Source organism: Aquarana catesbeiana, linkage group LG05 (assembly GCF_042186555.1).
Source record: "Aquarana catesbeiana isolate 2022-GZ linkage group LG05, ASM4218655v1, whole genome shotgun sequence".
Classification (NCBI taxonomy): domain Eukaryota; kingdom Metazoa; phylum Chordata; class Amphibia; order Anura; family Ranidae; genus Aquarana; species Aquarana catesbeiana.
The window spans coordinates 577,561,007-577,585,731 of record NC_133328.1 but is presented as its reverse complement, the minus strand read 5'-3'; the positions used below and the strand labels follow the sequence as shown (position 1 = coordinate 577,585,731).

Sequence of the window (24,725 nt, the reverse complement as noted above, 5' to 3'; positions counted from 1 at the left end):
GAGCATAACTGACAACTTCACGCCAAAATCTTAATGTGAGGGATTTCTGGTACTTTCAAAACATCTTGTTTGTATTTTAAAGATTGTCTGAATAAATTCTCTTTTCTATGAACTAGCCTGGAGAGTTAAGAAAAAATTTTGACAATTTTCTCTTTATTTTCTACTTGTATACCAATAAGTATAGTGATATGCTTTAAAAATGTAGTAAGTGCAACCCCGGGCTTTGGAATTCTACTATTAAAATAAATGTGAAAACAAAATAAAAAAGCTGGGATGAGAGCTGGTCATGTGACCTGTCAAAGTTATGTGACGGTTCTCTTCCCCAATCATTGAGTTATCTGTACTTCGTTAAGCAGGAAGAACTCAGTGACGAACTGCAGGCTACACACCATGACTGTAATTTATGAATAGGCCTTAAAATACAAGTCTCAGTGTAGAGTGACCCAGTGGTGCGTAGCCAAAAGTGGATAGTGATATCTGTTCTAAATAAGCCCCTTAGAGGGAATATATAATGGTTCTGTAAATAGTTTCTTTAGTTACTATGGTCAGGACTACAACAAATGTTTTCAGGTAAATATGGAATCTTGCATGCATATATTTTGTATTACATATTTTCTGTATTAAGTGCTAGTTCACACCAGGCACAGTTCCGTTCAGTTCCGTGTGCTTTTTTTCTGCACTAAAAATGCATGCATAGTGTTTTCTATGGATTCCAATGGCTCTAGTTTACACCATGCAGTCAGTTTCGGGTCAGTTTCCGGTGCAGAAACTGACCCGAAACTGACTGCATGGTGTGAACTAGAGCCATTGGAATACATGGAAAACACTGTGCATGCATTTTGTGCAGAAAAAAGCGCACAAAACTGCACGGAACTGCATCTGGTGTGAACTGGTCCTTACTCCTTTAGTAAGAAGTCTAATTTTTAAAGTGGTAGTAAACTTCCCAAAATAAGTCAGCATCATGCAAAGCGGTAGAAAAAGATTTACTAGTGAGTGTCTTTGAAAGTTCTAAACAGTGCACCTGAAAGAAGACATAGCCCAGGCTTATTACAATTTACGTCACTCGGATATGCGCATGTCTGAGCGTGCCGTCAGTAAATACAGCTACATGACATGTCTCCATCAGCATTACCATGGCATTACATTGAAATGCCACAAGAACATTGCTGAACATTCACTAGTGCCTTACGGCATATGTGCGAGATTACTGCACTGACATACAAGAAGGGCGGAAGATCGGGTAGGGAAGGGAGCAAAAGGATTCCACAAAGATGGTGGTGGCTTTAGACAGAACAATCTACAAGAATAATAAACTGCAGAAATTGTAAGAACAGTTACATGACGCTTTGGATTAACCCTATGTGTTTGAAAGCGCATTTATTTCTACTGTTATGGTTAGTGAATTAGTTGTAGTGAGTTTTCTATCGCTTTAAGTTCAATAGCTCAAGCTGAAATTTACAGACACAAGTCAAGGAACCAAATCCTCCTACAAAGTAAGCCAAATGGCAGACTATTCTTCTGTACATACTAGATTGCATGGCTGTTCAACCTTATATGCTCTGGTTTCTGTGAGTGCATTTTATATAGGTTTTTATCGGTATCTATTAAAACTTAGAAGAACCTAGCAACCCACTCACTACATCTGAACCATCTTCCCAAACACAAGTAAAAACACTCTTTCTCAATGAGCTTAATCAACACAGAAAATGTGAGGTTTGCTTCTACTATAATAAATCAAATCTCCCCCAATCCTGACAAAATGCTGCTAAAAAGTCCAAGAATTACAAACCTTGGAGGATGTAACCTCCACACTCAAACACCAAGGAGAAAAAAAAGGAGGAAAACGTGATTCTATTGGATAGGCTTCACCTACAGCCAAATTGCATATCTCCCCTCCCTCTTTAATAGTCAAACCGTATTTCTATGGTGTTCCTGGGAGATATTTCCATCTCCCGAAGGGAAGATAGGCTCTGGAAAACTGTGAATAACCGTGAAACCCAACAGTTTGTATGTAGTTAATGAGCATTTTATTTATGCCAAAAATCTTCTAGAGCACTATGAAATTCACAGACATAAGTAAAGGAACCAAATCCTCCAACAAAGAGAGCCAAATGGCAGACTATTTCTTTTGTACTACTGTTAAATAATCTATAGTGCTCTAGGAGATTTTTGTCATGAATTAAATGCTCATTAACTACATATAAAGGTTGTTTTTATTGTACAAGATCCTTGCGCTCTCCTTTTTCTTCTTTTGAAATTAAAGCGGTTCTAGAGGCAGAAGGTTTTTTTTTTACCTTCAGATCTCTACCCCACTAATGCATGTATAGTGTAGAGTAATCAATTGGTGGCTGGTTTAGTAAGCAATAGATGTTGGATAGGGCCCGGTCTAAGGGGGTAGGGTCCATGCACAGGTTGCTATCCCCTGAGGTTTTGATATGGAGATGATAAAGTATTAAATTTGGATCACTCTCCATAATGAGTTTGGGGGAAGGGGGGGAGGTCTGTTAGGGCCTGTGGGATTGTCTTCCAACCGTGGAGGCCACAAAGTGCTTCCATCTGACCTCGCTCGTTAGCAAATTAAGTTTCAATCTTAGGGAATATGTTTTTCTACCCTAATATGTGGGAATACATGGAGATCTGTGGATCTCTTGATAAAAGTCTCTTATCTTGTGCAATAATGATAAAAGTTACTCCTAAAAGTTACTCCTATTGTGGGATGTTATCTTACACCTAAAAGAGCCCAGGAGACAGAAAAGTCCCTATAATGGCCAAAATTGTTGATAAATATTTATACCAGCCAAGTAATGACATTGATATTAAAAAAAAAAATCTGTGGTGACAGCAAAAAAAAAAATCTGTGGTGACAGCAAAAAAAAAATGATATATATATATATATATATATATATATATATACACACACACACACAGTGGGGACGGAAAGTATTCAGACCCCCTTAAATTTTTCACTCTTTGTTATATTGCAGCCATTTGCTAAAATCATTTAAGTTCATTTTTTTCCTCATTAATGTACACACAGCACCACCTATTGACAGAAAAACACAGAATTGTTGACATTTTTGCAGATTTATTAAAAAACAAAAACTGAAATATCACATGGTCCTAAGTATTCAGACCCTTTGCTCAGTATTTAGTAGAAGCACCCTTTTGATCTAATACAGCCATGAGTCTTTTTGGGAAAGATGCAACCAGTTTTTCACACCTGGATTTGGAGATCCTCTGCCATTCCTCCTTGCAGATCCTCTCCAGTTCTATCAGGTTGGATGGTAAACGTTGGTGGACAGCCATTTTAAGGTCTCTCCAGAGATGCTCAATTGGGTTTAAGTCAGGGCTCTGGCTGGGCCATTCAAGAACAGTCACGGAGTTGTTGTGAAGCCAGTCCTTCGTTATTTTAGCTGTGGTGCTTAGGGTCATTATCTTGTTGGAAGGTGAACCTTCGGCCCAGTCTGAGGTCTTGAGCACTCTGGAGAAGGTTTTCATCCAGGATATCCCTGCACTTGGCAGCATTCATCTTTCCCTCGATTACAACCAGTCGTCCTGTCCCTGCAGCTGAAAAACTCCCCCACAGCATGATGCTGCCAACACCATGCTTCACTGTTGGGACTGTATTGGACAGGTGATGAGCAGTGCCTGGTTTTCTCCACACATACCGCTTAGAATTAAGGCCAAAAAGTTCTATCTTGGTCTCATCAGACCAGAGGATCTTATTTCTCACCATCTTGGAGTCCTTCAGGTGTTTTTTTTAGCAAACTCCATGCGGGCTTTCATGTGTCTTGCACTGAGGAGAGGCTACCGTCGGGCCACTCTGCCATAAAGCCCTGACTGGTGGAGGGCTGCAGTGATGGTTGACTTTCTACAACTTTCTACCATCTCCCAACTGCATCTCTGGAGCTCAGCCACAGTGATCTTTGGGTTCTTCTTTACCTCTCTCACCAAGGCTCTTCTCCTCCGGTAGCTCAGTTTGGCCGGACGGCCAGCTCTAAGAAGGGTTCTGGCCGTCCAAAACGTCTTCCATTTAAGGATTATGGAGGCCACTGTGCTCTTAGAACCTTAAGTGCAGCAGACATTTTTTTGGAACCTTGGCCAGATCTGTGCCTTGCCACAATTCTGTCTCCGAGCTCTTCAGGCAGTTCCTTTGACCTCATGATTCTCATTTGCTCCGACATGCACTGTGAGCTGTAAGGTCTTATATAGACAGGTGTGTGGCTTTCCTAATCAAGTCCAATCAGTATAATCAAACACAGCTGGACTCAAATGAAGGTGTAGAACCATCTCAAGGATGATAAGAAGAAATGGACAGCACCTGAGTTAAATATATGAGTGTCACAGCAAAGGGTCTGAATACTTAGGATGTGATATTTCAGTTTTTCTTTTTTAATAAATCTGCAAAAATGTCAACAATTCTGTGTTTTTTTTTGTCAATATGGGGTGCTGTGTGTACATTAATGAGGAAAAAAATTAACTTAAATGATTTTAGCAAATGGCTGCAATATAACAAAGAGTGAAAAATGTAAGGGGGTCTGAATACTTTCCGTCCCCACTGTATATACAAAGGTAGAGTGATTATAGAAAGCAAAATCAGGTGCTACATTGCCTTTAACTGGATGTTGGCCATCTCCAGGGCACTGACTGAGACTCTTTTTGAATGTATGAGGGTATAAAGAGACTAGACATAACTCTCTCTATCTAACAAGGCAGTGCCCTGTTCTTTAGCAACCTCTTGCCACTACCAGACCTAAGTGTTGCCACATAGGGGAGGTGGTAACTATTAACTGGTAGGTAGCAGCTTTCATTTGGTCATTAATGTTATGCACCTGCTAAAAATCCCTATAGTATATGCTATCTTCTGAACAGACTTGTATCTGCTTGTGAAGATAAACACGACGACGACTATTACAGTGTATTCTAAGTAATATATATATTTTTTTTAATTTAAAGGAACGTTATTGAGAAATCATCAAAAACTGAGAAACAAAACAGAATTCCATATTGATACACATTATGCTGAAACACCTTGCATTTAGTATACAGCACCCTCAGCACATAATCACATTTCAACCGCATATGATTCAGTTGCAACAATGGAATACATTCGGTCACAGAGTAGCTGAAACAACCAAGGCCCCTGGCTGGAGGATCCAGCCCTTTCGCCACCGCAGCCAAGTTACATGAGTAAGCGGTCCATAATCAGGTCTACAGGGGCTAAACAAGGAACAGCTAGCCATGATGCCCTCTTTTTTTTGAATTTTGTTGCACTACCCCTGTGTTGGTGGATACATTTTTCAAGCCTTGTAGTATTGCCCATTTGCGTCAACCACTCCTTCACCATAGGGGGAATCTGTCGATTTGGAGTGCCTAAAAGTAATTTCCTGGCCTGGAAAAGGGCCCTAGCTATAGCTAGTCTAGAGGTCTCCTCCACCGGCATTTCATCTATAGTTTCCAACAGGCATAGTTTAGGGTGTTCTACAAGATGAATCTGAAATACATTAATCCCCATCACCTCCTTCCAATATATATGCAGTTTGGGGCACCTCCACAACATATGGATCAAGTTGCCATGAATGCTCATGCATCTAGTGCAAGATGGATCACGCACCCCCATTCTCACCAGTTTAGCCGGTGAATAGTGGACACGTAAAAGCACATACAATTGGGATAACCTTTGTTTCAAAGAACACAGGGGAACCGCCGCAAGAGCATCCTCCCATTGGTCTTCTTCAAATGCTCCGACATCTCTTTCCCATCTGGATATCACTGCTGCGGTGCTGTCGGGAAGGGACTTATTGAGTAACATGGAGTAGCTGCATGAAATAAACCCCTTGTAAGAGGTCACCTCATGCATGTAATTGAAAATTGGTGTGGGACTTTGCGTCCACTCGTCAATTTCCATTTGGGCCTTAACAGTATGCTGAAGCTAGTAATGGATGAGGGGAGTGCAAATTCTAGTTGTAAAGCATGGAAGGGGTGTAGCTTGCTATACCTAAATATTTGAGTCATATGAGCGATCCCATATTGTTTCCATTTTGCGTTATATTGTAGTTTCTCCAACTCCACGTACCGCTTATTCCCCCAAATTGGGCTGAACCTGGTGTATCCCTCAACTTGTTGCACTGCCCTGACCTTATTCCATACTTTCTGCATAAAATTGTAAGTGGGGTACAGCTTATTTGATTTAGCAAACTGCAATGCTTCCAGGCCCTCTGCAACCTCCCCCCCTAGAAGCCGGGGTTCAGGGGGTCCTTACCGGGCTTTAGGAGTAAGACTATAATGACTTTAGTCATAGAGGGTGGGAGGCACCCATTTTTTTTTGTTGGCTTAGTTGAACATCTCTAACAATTTAGGCAATAGGGTCTCGAACACCATCCTCCCCCGGTGTTTTGGAGTTGGGGAACATCGCAGTCGCCACTTGAAGCTACTCAAAAGGTCAGAGGGGCATCTAGTTATTGCCTTGTGCTATCTGAAAAAGTCGGTAGTTCCACTTCCCCAAGATATGTGTAAAGAATCTTCTGTGTAAGTTTTCAGAGTTTGGTATAAATCAGAGTAGTAGGACACAAGCGCTGACATAATTTCATCAGGTGCGTTTGTGACTACACCAGTGGAAGTTCGTAGAGCTCCAATGGATGGGGATGTTTGCTGTGAGTGGGCAATTTTTGCTAAAAGGCGACCGGTATGCTCTCCCTCCTCATAGAATGTTAGTTTGCTAAAGAATAACTTCCGTTCCACCGTAGCGGAAGTGAGGTGACAGAAAGCATCCTGCGCTGACAGCCAAGCCTCCCTTCGGAACTCCGTAGGATTGGAAATAAACTCAGCCTCCAGATCATTAACTAAACGTTCTACCCCCTCCCTTTGTGCATTAGATGTCCTCTTAAAAGCTTTAATTTCCCTAATAAACATGCCCCTAAGAAAGGCCTTGAAGGTTTCCCACACCACTCCTGCGTTTGGGTGCCCAACGTGATCCTGCCAAAAATCTGTAATTTTCTTCCCTATCTGGGCCTGAGCCGGGAAAAGAATAAGCCAAAAGGCATTCGGTTTCCATGGGGCCCTAGACAGTGTCTAGGGGGGGGCACACCTCAAGAGTAAGAACTAGTGGGGAATGGTCTGAAATTCCCCTAAGTGCATATTTATTCTCTGACACAGATCTGACAGCAATGTCCAAGCTAAGGCATAGATCTATGCAGGATAGTGATATGTGGGATTTCGAAAAGCATGAAAATTGTCTTTCCCCAGGGTTTTTACTCCTCCATGGATCACATCCACCCCCCCCCCCCCCTTCAACCAATTTTTTCAAGGCTGTGCAGCACTCTCCTCTCCCCTGCACCACCCCGGGGGGTGCTTGTCTAAAAGGGGGTCTAGGTAGCAATTGAAGTCACCCAGGATATACAACGGCACATTTGGATGTCCCAGTTGGTACTCCAGTACCACCCTCAACACCTGATGGTTACAGTACATGGGGATGGAATATACACAAATGCAAGTACACATTTGAAGGAAAATAGGCGGCAGTATAAAATGACATATCTCCCCTCCTCATCTACCACACAGTCAAGTTCCTGGTATTCAAGTGACCAGTGTATCAAAACACACCCCCCCAGAGAAGGAGGTGTGAGTGGAGTGATAGATCTTACCCACCCACCTATAATTCAGGCAAGACAAGAAGTCAGGTGTGAGGTGAGTCTCCTGTAAAGCACAGATAGCAGGGAGATATTTGCGCAGGGATGTAAAAACCATAGCCCGCTTGAAGTGGTCACCCAACCCTCTAATGTTCCAAGACACCACAGGTATTGTAGTCATCATCCCACATAAAAGATATGTACATCAAGGTATACATTAGGCATCACTTTGCATAGAACCAAATGGCCTTCCCTCTCTCCGCAGTCCCACCAGCCTAGTACCAGCAAGTTTCCGAGTATGCGGTGAGAAGTCCAAAATGACTCAGTTCTGCAGGGTTGAATTCTCTGTACTGCTCCAGTAAGGTAGTTCCAAACAAGTTTTGAGTGCTTTTGAGTGCAACGGCACTCTAAACTCAGTGTGTGTAAATCGTTGGTTCAATGCATGAGTCAGGACCCATGGCATGTGATGCAAGGCCCCGGTCTCTGCAGAGACCCATATGTCATTCCGCATGTAACTTGCTATTAAGCATTGAACATTAGGATTGTAAGTCGCTTCGCACATGCTCTCCGTAGGGAGAAATAGTACATCAAATCAACATTTGTTCCCAACTTGGCTTTGAGCAGTGGAGTGGATAGGACAGAAAAACAGGAAAATATAAGGACCCAACAGGGTATTTCCAAGGCGCATGGAGGTAAGTCATTTTCTGAACCTGGATTATGTCAATCCTCTTCAGCTGCATGTCATCTGGCCTGACGAAAGGTGTTTTCATTGGCATCTAGCCAACCAGAGGCATCTGTAGCACTTTCAAAGAAATGGGCTTGACCCCTTGCTGTAATCCGAAGCCTGGCAGTGTAGAGCATTGCATACAGTGCCTGCAATTTCTGCAGCCTTTTTTTCACACCAGTGAAGCAGGCCCTGCATTTCTGGACGTCAGAGGAAAAGTCAAGGTAGAAGGAGACGTGCTCCATTGAACAGTATATTTTTCCTCTCCCGGGCCAGGTGCAGGATGATCTCTCTATTTCTGTAGTGCAGCATATATGCCAAAATGGGGCGGGGAGGGTGCCCTGGTGGCAAGGGTCTCATGGGAACTCTCTGGGGTCTCTTCACTGCATACAGAGCAGTAATTGACTCCTTCACAAAGATCTCCAGCAGCCATCTTTCCACAAAATCAGTGGGGTCTCTACCCTCTGTTTTCTTAGGGAGACCCACAATGCAAACATTTTTGCATCTCAGCCTGTTTTCAAGATCGTCTGCACGACCGCTGTAGCCGGCCTGGCATTAGATTGTGTATCTCTGATCAATGGAGGAAGTTTATCTTGTATCTTGCTTTCTGCAGCAGTGGTTCTCTCTTTTGCAGATACTGTCTTATCAGAGACACCTCCTCCTTTAGACCACCAAAGCGTTCCTGTAATGTGTTAACTGAGGCAGTACATTTGTTAACTGCCTTTAGAATCATAGCTAGGGTTGGCTGTTCAAATTCCTCTCCTCCACTGTCTTCTGCCACCTCCTCTGTCTGTGCCCCCATGTGTTCTGTGTCTGCTCCTCTTATCATGTCTTCCTCCTGCTTTGCAGCTTCCCCCTCAGGTCCTACCCCCACCCCTGCTGGTTTTGTGAGCACCAGTATGCCTGCCAACTTCTGTGCATAGTACTGCATGTCCTTAGGGGGATCCCCACCAGTGTTCTTAGGGGTTTTTGGAGGTTTACTCACTGATTCCTTAGGCTTCTCTGTGCAACGCGGTCCGCGCTGCTGGAGGCGTGGCGTCATTTTGGATCTCCGGATGCTGGATGTCCTCTTTTCCCTTTCCCCTAGTAATCATCACCGGGCCAAGCATACCAGGGGGTACCGTGGGGTCACAAGAGGTTCTGGAGCTGCGTGGTGTCCGTGTGCCTGTGTATCTGAGCCAGGAACAGGATCAAATCAGGGTAACCTGCGGGAGCTACTTGAGATGCAGCTGCTCACATGCCGGTCCTGGCCACGCCCCCTTCTAAATAATATTAGCAGTCTATTGACCAACTTGCAGTAGAACTAAATTCGTAGTGGTCCTTGGCGCACCTGAATAATGCACAGCATACCTATATATGACAGACTTACTCCCTTTAGTGCACCCTCCTCTAGGGAAGTTCTACACTCCTCTTGTCACCCTATCCATAGCAGCTGCCATCTTCTGCCAAACGTTTAATGGGTCTGGGGCCTTCTCTCTTTAGCCAAAGGGCAGCCAAATACAGTGCCTTGAAAAAGTATTCATACCCCTTGAAATTTTCCACATTTTCTCATGTTACAACCAAAAACGTAAATGTATTTTATTGGGATATTACGTGATAGACCAACACAAAGTGGCAGATAATTGTGAAGTGGAAGGAAAATGATAAATGGTTTTCAATTTTCAATAAATATCTGAAAAGTGTGGCATGCATTTGTATTCAGCCCCCGAGTCAATATTTTGTAGAACCACCTTTTGCTGCAATTATGGCTGCAGGTCTTTTTTTTTGGGTACGTCTCTACCAGCTTTGCACATCTAGAGCGACATTTTTGCTCATTCTTTCTTGCAAAATAGCTCAAGCTCTGTCAGATTGAATGGAGAGCATCTGTAAACAGCAATTTTCAAGTCTTGCCACAGATTCTCACTTGGATTCAAGCGTGGACTTGGGCCATTCTAAAACATGAATATGCTTTAATCTAAACCATTCCATTGTAGCTCTGGCTGTATGTTTAGGGCTGTTGTCCTGCTGGAAGGTGAACCTCCGTCCCAGTCTCTTTTGCAGACTCTAATAGGTTTTCTTCTAAGATTGCCCTGTATGCTCCATCCATCTTCTCAACAACTCCAGCTTCCCTGTCCCTGCTGAAGAAAAGCATCTCCACAACATGATGCTGCCACCACCATGTTTCACATGGGATGGTGTGTTCAGGGTGATGTGCAGTGTTAGTTTTCTGCCACACATTGATTTGCTTTTAGGCCAAAAAGTTCAATTTTGGTCTCATCTGACCAGAGCACCTTCTTCCACATGTTTGCTGTGTCCCCCACATGGTTTCTCACAAACTGTAAACAGGAATTCTTATGGCTTTGTTTCAACAATGGATTTCTTCTTGCCACTCTTCCATAAAGACCAGATTTGTGGAGTGCACAACTAATAGTTTTCCTGTGGACAGATTTTCCCACCTGAGCCGTGGATCTTTGCAGCTCCTCCAGTTACCATGGGCCTCTTGGCTGCTTCTCTGATTAATGCTTTCCTTGCCCGGCCTGTCAGTTTAGGTGGACGGCCATGTCTTGGAAGGTTTACAGTTATGCCATACTCTTTCCATTTTTGGATGATGGATTGAACAGTGCTCTGTGAGATGTTCAAAGCTTGCTAACCCTGCTTTAAACTTCTCCACAACTTTATCCCTGACCTGTCTGGTGTGTTCCTTGGCCTTCATGATGCTGTTTGTTCACTGAGGTTCTCTAACAAACCTTTGAGGGCTTCACAGAACAGCTGTATTTATACTGAGATTAAATTACACACAGGTGGACTCTATTAACTAATTAGGTGACTTCTGAAGGCAACTGGGTCCACTAGATTTAGTTAGGGGTATCAGAGTAAAGGGGGCTGAATACAAATGCATGCCACACTTTTCAGATTTATCATTTTTGTTCCACTTCACAATTATGTGCCACTTTGTATTGGTCTATCACATAAAATCCCATAAAATACATTTATGTTTTTGGTTTTAACATGCCAAAATGTGGAAAATTTCAAGGGGTATGAATACTTTTTCAAGGCACTGTAAATGCCTGTGCATGTGTCCTGGAGTTACATCATACCCACCCCATTCTTGGCATCTTGCAGATATTGGGGGTGTACACTGCACTGCAGGCATGGTACATAAATAAAACTGATAGATACTACCATAAAACTCTACCAGCTATAATTTAAAAAAAAGTTCTACTTTAAAGTGGTATTAAACTGAAAACCAAACATTTAATATATTGCAGCTTACAAAATATTAGGGGTGGTGTCTGCATTCATTTTTCTTTTTAGTTTTTTCCCTTTTTTCACCTGGTGATCTGGCCAGTAACACACCTAATGCCCTCACTCTGGATGAATGAGCACAGGGGCACAGCCGCACTGTTAATCTGTGGGGAGAGGCGTGTCAGATGTACTAGCAGATTCTGATAAACTAACAAATTGAAGCCAATCTCCAGCTCACACATTATAACCAATTACAGCAAGTTTTTGGGATAAAGGTTTTTGCATAAATAAAAGCTAATCATTTTAAGCACCCCTGACAGTGGTAAATAGTTGGTCTCAACCCTCTAACTGCTCCATCTGCAAGAGAGCATGTCCTTTTGAAAAACAACAGACTTTCTGGCTGGATCCTCAGGTGAAAATAAGGGAATAAACAAAAAAAGAAAACAAATGCAGCCATCACAATAATTAGTAAGCTGCAATATAATAAATATTTGCATTTTGGTTTATTACTGCTTTAAGTTCTGCATAGAATTACTTGTACAATGAAATCCATTGACATCAATGACAAACCTCAGGGCATGCTTGACTTCCACGTACCTGAATGAAGAAGCTGTGCTCAGTAGCGTCAGCAGCCAGACAGACATCTTGAGACCATTCTTCTTCTCCTTTTGCTCTTACACACAGTTCTGTAAGCTCACTGTTTTCCAGGACATAGGATGGTAGTTTCTGTTTTTCTGTTAGGCAGTCAAAATTCTCTCGCACCACAACATTGCCATCTTGTCCCACACAGTGCTGGACTACCTTCAGCTCAATGCTGTCTGACAAATAGCTGCAAATGATCTGCCTTCCACAGATTATAACCTAGGGAGATAATGAGACATGTAAGAAGCAAATTGCAATTAAAAATGGAAGCTCTACCTAATCTTTCCTCTATGTAATCAAAATGCATAAAATCAAGCCATATATCTTTTCAGACAGTAAAAGCACGCTGGTTGTCAATCAAAAATTGACATACTGGACAATTTGTGTCTAAAAAGGCTCCTCCATCAGATCAAACTAAAAGCTCAATGTACACAGAACAATGAAAGTAGGGAGCTGTACACAGCTTTCAAAAACATCACAGCACCCTACATCAGTGCTTCTCTCAAACACATTCATGCAAGCAGTAGGATGTCTTTTTTTGTTATCAAAATGTCTAGATGAGTACATGACAGTTTGGACGAGTAGACATTCCTGAGCAGACCCCATTTACATACTGACTGCCCTATGTAACACCCCAACTCTAATTGATGCAAAGCTTTCATGATTCAACTGAAATCCAAAGAATGAATGGGAGGCCGTAGAGGAGTAAAGGGCTAAATGATGCTGAACATCCCTCCAGCCAAGTATTGAGGTGAGCTTATAAGCTTATAAGTGACATGCTTTTAATACACACTGTAAGAAGCTCTCACCCGTTCTCAGAAAACTACCTTTGTTACTTACCGTATATACTCGAGCTTATACTCGAGTCAAGCATTTTTCTGCAGCAGAGAATGACCTTTTTCCAAACCGACTTTGGGGCATCGTATCTCGGGGGCCACTTGGTGCTAGGAACCCCAGCTTTGAAAATGTTGCTAGTTCCACTGGGTTTGCACTGGGGGGAAGGAGACAAATGAGCGGAAGTTCCACTTTTGTTTGGAACTCCGCTTTATGTGTAACTTTGTTTAGAAGAATTGCCTTCCCTGACTTAATAACCAAGCCATGCCAATTGCGATGCCACTGCCCATAATGACTGCTACAGTAAAGGCCATCTCAGGCCCAAGAAACAAAGTGAAATTAAATCAAAGTGGGGTGCAGAAGAGTCTTTTCTTGCTAATAATGGGCATCTTTGATGTCTGATGTTAGGCTGGACATACACCAATCAGCCATAACTTTATGATCACCCACCAAACATTGAGTAGGCCCCCTTTTTGCCACCAAAACAGCCCTGACCCGTTGAGGCATGCATGCCATTAGACCTCTGAAGGTATGCTGTGGAATCTGGCACCAAGTCGTCAAGAGCAGATCCTTTAAGTTTAATGTTATTCACTTAAAGAGGAAGTAAACTTCACTCCAATGTTTGTACCTATAGGTAAGCCTATAAGTACTGTAAATATCTCCTAAACTTACACCGTTTAGAAAATATCTACTGTATACTGCGCTGATGATGTCATCGGCGCATGCACTCTGAAGGAACAGCTGTCCTTTGAGGAGATTTACTTTCACTTCCTGTCCTGTTCCTGTGCAAATCAGCTCTAATGCCTCGTTTCCACTGAGCGGATCGGTTCGGTTCGGTATGGTACGCTATTTTGGGTGTTTCCATTATGAAAGCAGCCCATACAACCGAACCGAACCGTTCCATTCAGGGTCCTGCTTCAGATGTGGGGCCATAGAAAATGGAATGGTTCGGTTAGGGCGGAGCTACGATACATTACACTGATTGGTGGACGTGTGACGCCATGACGGCATTTTTTCTAAACCCACGTATGGCCCGTCGGTCCGACTTGCAGTGGAAACGCTCGCCTGAATAGGCCGGACCATTCTAGGCCTTCCAAACCGACCAGACCCGATCCGCTCGGTGGAAACGAGGCATTAGAGAGGCATTGTAACAGACGATGCCTAACCAATGAAAGATTTCCTCTTGCCTCCTGTTACAACCATAACATTTAAACAATTTTGGATTTTCCATTACTATCCATCACAGGTGACAATGGTCCCCAGGACAAATAGACTGGATCTCCTCAGCAGACACACAGACAGCAATATAAACTTAATAGGGATTTTATTATTTCCAACTCAAAAAAAAAAAAAAAAAAGATTTTGGTCCCAAAACTAAAACTTTTTCCCCTTCTGATTACTTCTGATGACAGCATGAATTTAAAATCTAAATGTTTGCATTACTAAGATCGCTCCCTGCAACACTGCAATCTTTCTGTACGCAGTATATTCTACATACTTGTTTTTGCACCCCGTTCAGCTGCTCTATTTTTATGATCAGAGTTGCAGTCCTGCCCTTGTAGTTAATTGTTCGGATAAACGTCCCAGTGTTGTCCACGTTGAAGGGCTCCGACCAGCGCCAGTTTCCCCAGCCCTCGATACAGATGTGAAGCAGCTGCAGGGAGATAGAACATCCATTAAACAGTTAGGGTCATAAATACACTGCTTTCTGTCATTACGGATTCATTATCATTCTTATGAAAAGATTTAAGCCTTTTAGCTTCCTGAGGGGGGAGAAATATTTTAACCTTTTTGGTGACACACAATTCATTATACGCTTAATTTTTTTTCTTCTGTTGCATAGCTTTATAGAAATATTTACATTGCATCTCTAGGCAAAATGTTTTTGCTTTAAAGTTTTGAATAGAGTGGAGACGCGTTAGACCCTTTTGCCATTCGTCCCTCCATTTGTCACTGAGAAATAAAATGAGGGGAAATCCAAAATCCTACAGCTTTTTCAAAAACACGTGGTTAGAGGCAATCTTCCTATGGGGACAATCTTCCAGTGACAACGAAGAGGGCAATTTCCCTCACTTTGGGAGACTTTCTCTAACTTCCTGTTGTGTCTCTGGGACAGGAAGTGAAGGAAAATTTCCTCAATGGTACACAGAGTAAAATTAGAAACTTGCAAGGGGTGTTTACTCTTCCCTACTACTAAAAAACGACACCAACTTTTTCTACAACTTATCACAGAGGCATTAAAGAGGAAACATTTTTTAATTCTTTGACACAATACCAATATATTTCATATCACTATATATTTTACAACAGCAGCTGACCCAAAACAAGCAAGCGATTCATTTGAGCTGCATACTTGTTCTGGATTGGTGTCTCAGCGTACGTTTACTCCTATAACCGACAAGAATAGTATGTCCAAAAAAAACTTTAACTATACTCCTTTTTTAAGGAAGATGTAAATCCTAACAATGAAATTCTCATTTTCATTATCTACTCAATAAGTGAATAAAAAATGCTTGTTGATGTTGCCAGAATTCTTGTGAGCTTGTGAGTCCTGTACTCTTCACCTCTGCTGACTTCTATCAGTTAGCATTGTCATTAGCTACTCTACTAGACTAATATTATGATGATAAGGAGAAGGGGAAGAGTTCTGTATTCCTAACACACTTCCTGTCCTAAGGTGACCACACTGCTTCTCCACAGATAAAGTGTTGTCACCCTAGGGAACTGGGCCAGACAGTGGCTTAGTGGTTAACACCTCTGCCTTGCAGCACTGGGGTCCCAATTTCAGTCCTGGTCAGGAAACTATCTGCATGGAGTTTGCATGTTCTCCCTGTGCTTGTGTAGGTTTCCCCTGATTACACTAGTTTTCTCCAACACTCCAAAGACATGCTAGCAGGTTAAAGCCTAAGTCGAGTTATTTATTTATTTTATTAAGTCAGCACAAGGGATGGTGCTTTGATTGAATGAGAAGTGTACCTGCTGCTGAGTGCCTTCTTAGTTGACATCCTTCATCCTTGGCCCCCCTCCACTAGAAGATAACTGCTGCGGGGATCAATACAAGCCCCTGGACCTGTCATAGGCACTGTCAAGAGTGCGGACTATGCCCCCCCCTTTCCAATCCCCTTCTCAAAAAGCCTTATTATAACTTCCAGCAAGGAAAAGCACTCTATGAATGGAGGATGGATGAATGAAAAGCCTGCCTCCTCAATTCATATAGTGCTTTTCATTGCAGGAAGCTAGAATTATGGTTTTAATGAATACAGGAGGGGACTAAAAGGACAGGCAGTGTCAACAGTCTTGACAAGCGCCTATGACAGGTCCAGTGTTTCATATTAACCCTTGCAGCACTAGCAGATTACGGCTGAAATGAAAGATGAAAGATTTTCCCTCTGTTCCTGTGACAACCCACAATTTGGGATTTTCTTTTACTTTAAATCTCGGTGATGACGGTAAACAGGACATACAGAGGGAGCGAATCTCCCTAACGGGGGCACAGACCGTAATACAGCTCCAACAAGTGTTCTAAACACACTATCCAAAACTAAAAAAGTTTTACCTTTAGTTCTACTATAACTGACACCTGTCCAAACTGTCCCTAATATGTGTGTGTATGCTTGTCAGATAAGGACCTTTGATTTTAAGCTCCTTGAGGGCAGGGACTGATGTGAATGTACAATAAGTAAAGTGCTACGCAAATAGTCTGTGCTAAATAAATACCCGTAATAATAATCTGTAAGTGGGGAAAAACGTAAAAACGTGTGTTACTGGCGGTATCACCAGATGAAAATAAAGGAAATAAAGCCTTAAAATGTAAACTAATGCCGCCACCACATCTCAAGACTAGTCAGCTGCAATATATAAAATTGTTGTTCTTGGGTTCAGATATACTTAAAAAGAAACGTCCTACACAAAGATCATACAGGCCTTTCTGTGCTATAAATCTTGTTTAGTTTGCACTGCGGGAGGTCATGTACTAGGATTCTGTAAGAAGAGCCCCTTCTATGTGCAGTGTCCTTGTCATCGGTCTGAAAACAGACATAAGCAAACAGAACAGAGTCAGTCGGTGGGTGGCTTCTGAAGCGCTGATTGACAGTGGTGCTGCAGCTAGCCGGCCTGTAATCTTATCACTATTATTACTACTACAAGATATTTCAAGGTTTACTGTGCTCTTTGGTAATAACAGATTTATGGCAAGGACTGAAAGCCTCCTAATAGCGCTGATATGGGTTCACACAACAAAGCGATTAAGAAACTGGGCTGTTTCAGCTGAAGAGAAACAGAAGTCAGTGGAAATATTTCATAGTACGGTGGGCTGTGGTGGCTACAGATAACACAACGCACAGCAAATAGAAACAAACCTATATAATATTAACCACTTCAATACTAGGCCAATTCTGACACTTTGCTCCTACATGTAAAAATCATAATTTTTTTGCTAGAAAATTACATAGAACCCCCAAACATTATATATGTTTTTTTAGCAAAGACCCTAGAGAATACAATGGCGGTTGTTGCAACTTTTTATCTCACACAGTATTTGCGCAGGAATTTTTCGAACGCGTTTTTTTGGGGAAAAACACTGTTTTGTGTTTAAAAAAAAAACAAAACAGTAAAGTTAGCCCAATGTTTTTGCATTTTGTGAAAGATGAAGTTACGCCGAGTAAATAGATACCTAACATGTCACGCTTCAAAATTGCACACGCTCGTGGAATGGCGCCAATGTTCGGTACTTAAAAATCCCCATAGGCGACGCTTGAAATTTTTTTACTGGTTACATGTTTTGAGTTACAGAGGAGGTCTAGGGACAAAATTATTGCTCTCGCTCCAACGTTAGCGGCGATACCTCACATGTATGGTTTGAACACCGTTTTCATATGTGGGCGGGACTTACGTATGCGTTCGCTTCTGCGTGCGAGCACACGGGGACAGCGGCGCTTTAAATTTTTTTTTTTTTTTATTGTTAATTATATATTTTTTTTTTATTTTGACACTTTTTGAAAAAAAAAAATTGATCACTTTTATTCCTATTACAAGGAATGTAAACATCCCTTGTAATAGCAATATGACATGTCAGGTGCTCTTAATAGTGAGATATGGGGTCAATAAGACCCCATATCTCACCAGTAGGCTGGGAAGCCTGAAATAAAAAAAAGAAATAATACGATCGCCACTTCCCAGCCGAAGCGGCGCCGTTTTTTTGAATGGAGAGGCCAGGCGTGACGTCATAACATCGCGCCCGGCCTCCGACGATCATAGAGACTCCGGGGACCATCTGGTCCACCGGAAATCTCTATGATCTACATCCAGCGCCGGCGGATCCACTCTCCGCCTCACCGATCGTAACGGTGAGTCGGAGCAAGCACCGGAGGGCGGCGGGAGGGGGGGGACGTCCCCTCTCGCCTCCCATAGGAACGATCAAGCGGCGGAACGGCCGCTATGATCATTTCTATGGTTTAGAGATTCGCTGGCTTAAACCGGCAATATCTGAATGATGTCTGTAACTACAGGTATCATTCAGATATACCTGCTCAAAGCCCAGGACGTCATATGACGTCCGTGGGCTTGAAGTGGTTAAATTATAGCCACAAGGTCTTTGCTAAACGACCAACGTTATAGACTCTTTTGTCGCATCTTCCTGTAATCAAAGGAAGTACAGCAAATGCTAAAGATTCAGAGAGAAGCCGTGAGGACAAAAATATGGAGCTACAGACTTCACTGTACGTATGCCTGTTCCAGGTCAATGACTTAATTATTATTATTAATACTACAATACAGGGTGTATATATCGCCAACAGTTTGCACAGCACTTTACAATATAAAGGGAGACAGCACAGTTATAATACAACAGGTTTAAGAGGGCCCTGTTCATGTGAGCTTACAAACTAAAAGATAGTCAAACTGAGATCAGTCCTAAAGGGGTTGGAAAGTCAGAAGGTTTTTTTTCTCTTAATGCATTCTGTGCATTAAGATAAAAATCCTTCTGTGTGGAGCAGCTCTCTTCAGCCCCCTAATATTTACCTGAGCCTCAGCTCTGTCCAGTGATGTCCACAAGTGTCTCTGCTGTCCGGGAATCTCTCTCCTGATTGGCTGAGACACAGCAGCAGTGCCACTGGCTCCCCCTGCTGTCAAAGTCAGTTAGCCAACCAGGAGAGAGAAGGGGCAGGGCCGAACTGCAGCTCAATGTCTGAATGGACACACAGAGCTGCAGCTCCGCTTGGGTGCCCCCATAGCAAGCTGCTTGCTGCAAGCGCCCTCAACAGGAAGGAGGGGCCAGGAGCACAGAAGAGGGACCTGAGAAGAGGAGGATCCGGGCTGCTCTGTGCAAATCCACTGCAACAGAGCAAGTAAGTATAACATGTTTGTTTATTTTATAGAAAACAAGAGTGATTTAAAGTGACTGTAAACCCCATTTATGAAATTTGACCTAAACACATTTATCTGTAGTGTTGGGGAAGGAGCTTAGAGGTAGATAAGTAGAGAGCTAGTCTATTCAGAAGACAGCTCTGCATGTTCGCTCTTTCCTCTGCCTATGTGGATAAGGTGCCTTTCCTCCAATCCTCTCTCACAAAGTGTAAGCCCAGACTCCACACCCGCTGGTCAAAAAGCGGGTCAAAAAGCGTGGTCGTTCGACGTTGTACCCAAACAAAATTGATGCCCTTTTTTCCCCACAATTATAGCTTTCTTTTGGTGGTATATGATCATCTCGGTGGTTTTTATTTTTTGCACTATAAACAAAAAAAGACCAACAATTTTGAAAAAAAAAAAAAACAACATTTTTTCTTTTTTGCTAAAAAACATACCACCCGCTGGTCAAAAAGAAAACAAGATTTCTAACACGATCTGCACTTTCCAAATACAGTAAAACCTTGGTTTGAGAGCGTTTTTCAAGACAAGCAACATTTTTTCATAAATTTCGACTTGATATACAAGCGATGTCTTGATATACAAGTAGCATTATATCAAAAGAGAAGAGAGGCGCCTCTAAGTGTAGCAATATGGTTACATTTAATGAAGGTACAACATTTAGCAACATATTGCTACACTTTGAGGCGCCTCTCTTCTCTTTTATACTCTGTAGCTCCTGCTGGATTTTACTTCTAATCCCCTTGTGAATGGACATTTTATGGTTACACAACTTATCACATTGCTATAATCTTTTTATATGGACTATAAACTGAAGGACTTATGAATAAATAGTTGTGGAACTAATCATTTGAGTTTCCATGATTTCTTATGGGGAAATTCGCTTTGATATACAAGTGCTTTGGATTGCAAGCATGTTTCTGGAACGAATTATGCTCGCAATCCAAGGTTTTACTGTAATGTAGAAAGGGAAAGACAGCAGATATACATGTAAAACTTATGTAGGGAGATTTGTTTCATTCCTGTGTATCACCGGAGGCTGTTCACTTCACTGGGTATAGGAAAGGGTATACAGCCACTTTAACCACTTCAGCCCTGGAAGGTTTTACCTCCTAAATGACAAGCCCATTTTTTTGCAATACGGCACTGTGTTACTTTAATTGACAATTGCGTGGTCGTTCGACGTTGTACCCAAACAAAATTGATGCCCTTTTTTCCCCACAATTATAGCTTTCTTTTGGTGGTATATGATCATCTCGGTGGTTTTTATTTTTTGCACTATAAACAAAGAAAGACCGACAATTTTGAAAACAAAAAACAAAAAAAAAAACAACATTTTTTCTTTTTTGCTAAAAAACATACCCAATAATATAAGTTAAAAATCAAATGTCTTCATCAATTTAGGCCAATTTGTATGCTGCTACATATTTTTGGTAAAAAAAATCCCAATTAGCATATATAATGATTGGCACTAGCTTCCAGATAATGTGCTTAGCAGCTGTCCTACTGTTATGGGAGGTCACCCACTTGGCAGCCAAGCAGGCACCATTCAGAGAACACTTTTCATTTTTCAATTATTGAAAAGTGTTCACTATATGTCCACTTAAGTATGATATAGGTCATTGGCAATTATGTTACCTTAGTTAAAGGGTTGTAAACCCTCACATATACCCAGTGAAGTGATTGGTCTCAGGTGATACACAGTGATGAAACAAATCCTCCTACATAAGTTGTAACTGTTTATCTACAGTCTTCTCCAAAGTCATTCAAAGCACATTTTACACAGCATCTCTGAGCTCTAGCAGACAGGGTGCAGAGATCTGACATTGCATACGGCAGAGAACATAGCAGGGAGGTGAGTGTAATCTGAGACCTAAGTGGAGGGAAGGGACACACCCCCTCCACACAAACTCATAGGCAAAGATGCACAGCTGAGGCTATCAATCACAGGCTGTGTGTTGAAGCTTCCCTCTCCTGTCCCTTGCCATCCCTTGGAGTTGGCATTAGCTGTCAGGAATGACTCATGCAGATAGCAGGGCAGACAGGCAGCAGACAGGAATATCATGCAGTGTTTTCGATTGAGGCAAGTACACAATATAGATGGATATGCTTGTTATTTATGTCAGAGGTTTACAACCACTTTAAGTTTTCAATAAACATTTGTAAAAGAATGCATAGTGTTCTCTGATTAAACATGGTGGAAATTGTGATGTAAGAGCCCTACCTCTCCACTTTGTCTATTCATTGGATTCAAGTAAAAAAGAGGTGCCCGTGGAGCAACCTCCTGTGATCCCAATGCAGCAGGGCAGATGCTCAGTGCAGCCTAGCCCGCCCCGCCCCTACTTCCACCCTTAAAAACCTCCTCATAAATTATCTCATGAAATTACACTTAAATGTTTTATGCAGAATTAAGTTATCAAAATAAATATTAAAAACAACTTTATCCGTACCAAAAATGCAGCCTGCCAGTGTCCACCAATGCAGCCTGTGCCAGTCAGTTCAGCCTGTGTCACTAATGCAGCTTGTGTCTGCCAGTGCAGCCTGTGTCACCAATGCAGCCTGTGCCAGTCAGTTCAGTGCATCTTTTGGTCCGTTTCAGGTCCGAATTCATCCAAAAATTCGGGCTGAAATCAGACCTAAAACAGTAAACCAGGACACACCGGACTCCTGCTGTGAGCCGCATGCAGTGATGATGTGAACCCAGCCTTAGGCGATAATGCCCGATGACAAATTAAATGTGTTTTTTTGCAGCTTTTCAGTTTAACTAAAGGCCAACCTTCTTTTTTGGGAGGGGGTGTTGAGTGGAGAGGGATTAGAACACCTGTCAGGTTTTTATTGCTATCTCAGTCTCTGTTAGGTGTATTCACTCTCTCTATTTGCCCTGTTTACTGTTATCACTAAGCGTGAAAGAAAATCCCACATTTTGAATAGCCCCCAGAACGTAAACAGAGGGGAAACCTAGTGCACACTAGTTCTGATGACAACCAGGGATTCTCTCAGATTGGATTGGAGGGATTTTCTTTGACTTCCTGTTGTGGCTATAGGACAGGAAGTGATTAAAAATCTTACCAATGAGACACAGATGGTAAAAAAAACTGATAGGGATTAGAACACTCCCTTTCTGTACAAAAAAAAAAAAAGTTTTGCCTTTAGCTCTACTTTAAGAATCAGAGCTAGTAGTATAAAGTGAATTGATATACTAAAGAAATGAAGACTGTTCATTTAGGAAAGTGAATATTCACTTTCTAAAATGAATGTTTACTGAGCTTAGTAAATACAGTGAAGCTGAAACAATGATCAAATCACATGCTAGCAAATACCTTGTTTTTTAAATTTCTATCAGACATGATGGGGTATGCAAAGTCAACACAGGTTTACCTTATTTTCTATCATTCAAGCGAACAGCGTCTGCTTCCTTAGTAAACCAACTCCACTGTGTGTATACAGCTAACATAATAGTGAACAGAATGGATATAATGGATTAGTGATGCACACTAAAAGACAGACAAATAGGAGCAGAAAGAATTACAAAGCTTCTGCCTGAAGTCCCAGTGTGAGTGAGAACCAGACCCGTATAAACACAGCAATTGCTAACTCACTGTCACTGAGGAATACACTTGTCTGTTTAAATTTGCTAGACTTCGACTTGCTGGCACGGTAGCTCTCCCTATACGTTACAAATGTAAAGCTACTGTGGCTCCATATGGTTCACTAAAGACAAAGCTGACCGGGCCAAACGAATAAAACAACAAGCTTGTGAAACAGATTCTGTAAGGTTAACATTTCACTTGTAACTGCACTCGAAAGAAAAATACAAACGTTATATAGTCATTGGCTTCCCTGAAAAAAATTAAATAAAGCAGCTAAAAATGCCTTGTTCTCCATTACAACTATTTAATTGTATACTTTTTGAGCACCATTTCTTTTTACGAGTATGTGGTTCTGTAGTTCCCAATAAATAAAGTTTTTTAACCACTTCAATACGGGGCACTTAGACACCTTCCTGCCCAGGCCAATTTTCAACTTTCAGCGCTGTGGCAATTTGAATGACAATTGCGCAGTTATGCTACACTGTACCCAAACAAAGTTTTAATCATTTTGTTCCCACAAATAGAGCTTTCTTTTGGTGGTATTTGATCACCTCTGCGGTTTTTATATTTTGCACAACAAATAAAAAAAGACAAAAAAAAAGTTTTTCTTTGATTCTCTTAAATTTTTTTGTAAATAAGTACGTTTTCATCTTCAATGACGGGCACTGATAAGGCGGCACCGATGAGCACCGATGATGGGCTCTGATAGGCGGCACTGGTATGCGGCACTGATGGGCACTCATAGGCAGCACTGATGGGCACTCATAGGAGGCACTGATAGGTACTTATAGGTGGCACTGATTGGTGGCACGGATGGGCACTGATAGGTGGCACTGAGGGACACTGATGGGTGGCACTGATTACACTGGTGGGTGGCATTGCTGAGCATCACTTATTTTTTTATTTCTGTAATGGTGCCAGTCAGTGCCCATTTGTGGGCACTGATTGGCATGTATTGGGCATTTTTTTTTATATGTGGATGGCCATGGGGTACATACCTGGCCATCCATATGCTGGGGGCTTCCCTGGTGGTCCAGTGTGGGCATCCAAGGGGGGGCTGCGCTGATAAACAATCAGCGCAGACCCCCCCCTGTCAGGAGAGATGCCGATCGGCTCCCCCCTACTCGCGTTTGAGGAAAAGCCGATCAACGGCTCCTCCTATTTACATCGTGATCAGCCGTGATTGGACACGGCTGATCACGTGGTAAAGAGCCTCCAGTGGAGGCTCTTTACCGAGATCGGTGTAGCAGACGGACACACCGCACCACCAATTGCCGCGATGCATGCCCCCACGGGCACGCTGCGGCTGTTATCCTGAAGGACGTCATATGACGACCAGTCAGGATAACTGAACCACCGCCCGGCCATCATTCTGCTATAGGCCGGACGGGAAGTGGTTAAAAAAAGAACCACGGGTGCTTTCTTGTTAAACAACTTTTTGGAAGAAAATTACTTGCTAGGAAAGCTGCCTAAAGAATATACCCAGGAATTCATTAAGACTGGAGTTTGTGAATGTCCATGTTCCTTTATATTGTATTACCATAATCTACAATAAAAATTGTTATTTGGAAAAAAGACTGGAGCAGACAAATTTTGCAAAAGTGTCTCATGAGTTTTAGTTTTAGTGGTGCAGTATGCACCAAATTCACATACCTGCCTAGAACTTGTACTTAAATTTGGCACATGCTGCACCACCTCTAAAATGCAAGCGAGACACTT

General features: G+C 42.2%; 1 protein-coding gene across 1 annotated transcript in view; it reads right to left on the bottom strand.

The window, feature by feature from the left end:
* Positions 1-24,725, bottom strand: part of VPS13B (vacuolar protein sorting 13 homolog B) — a 1,301,055-nt gene that overhangs the window by 129,070 nt on the left and 1,147,260 nt on the right. The window contains exons 34-35 of the mRNA XM_073632833.1: positions 14,552-14,707; positions 12,175-12,438 (exon numbers count right to left, since the gene is read on the bottom strand). Coding sequence (XP_073488934.1) covers positions 12,175-12,438; positions 14,552-14,707 — 420 coding nt within the window. The remainder of the gene's footprint in view (positions 1-12,174; positions 12,439-14,551; positions 14,708-24,725) is intronic.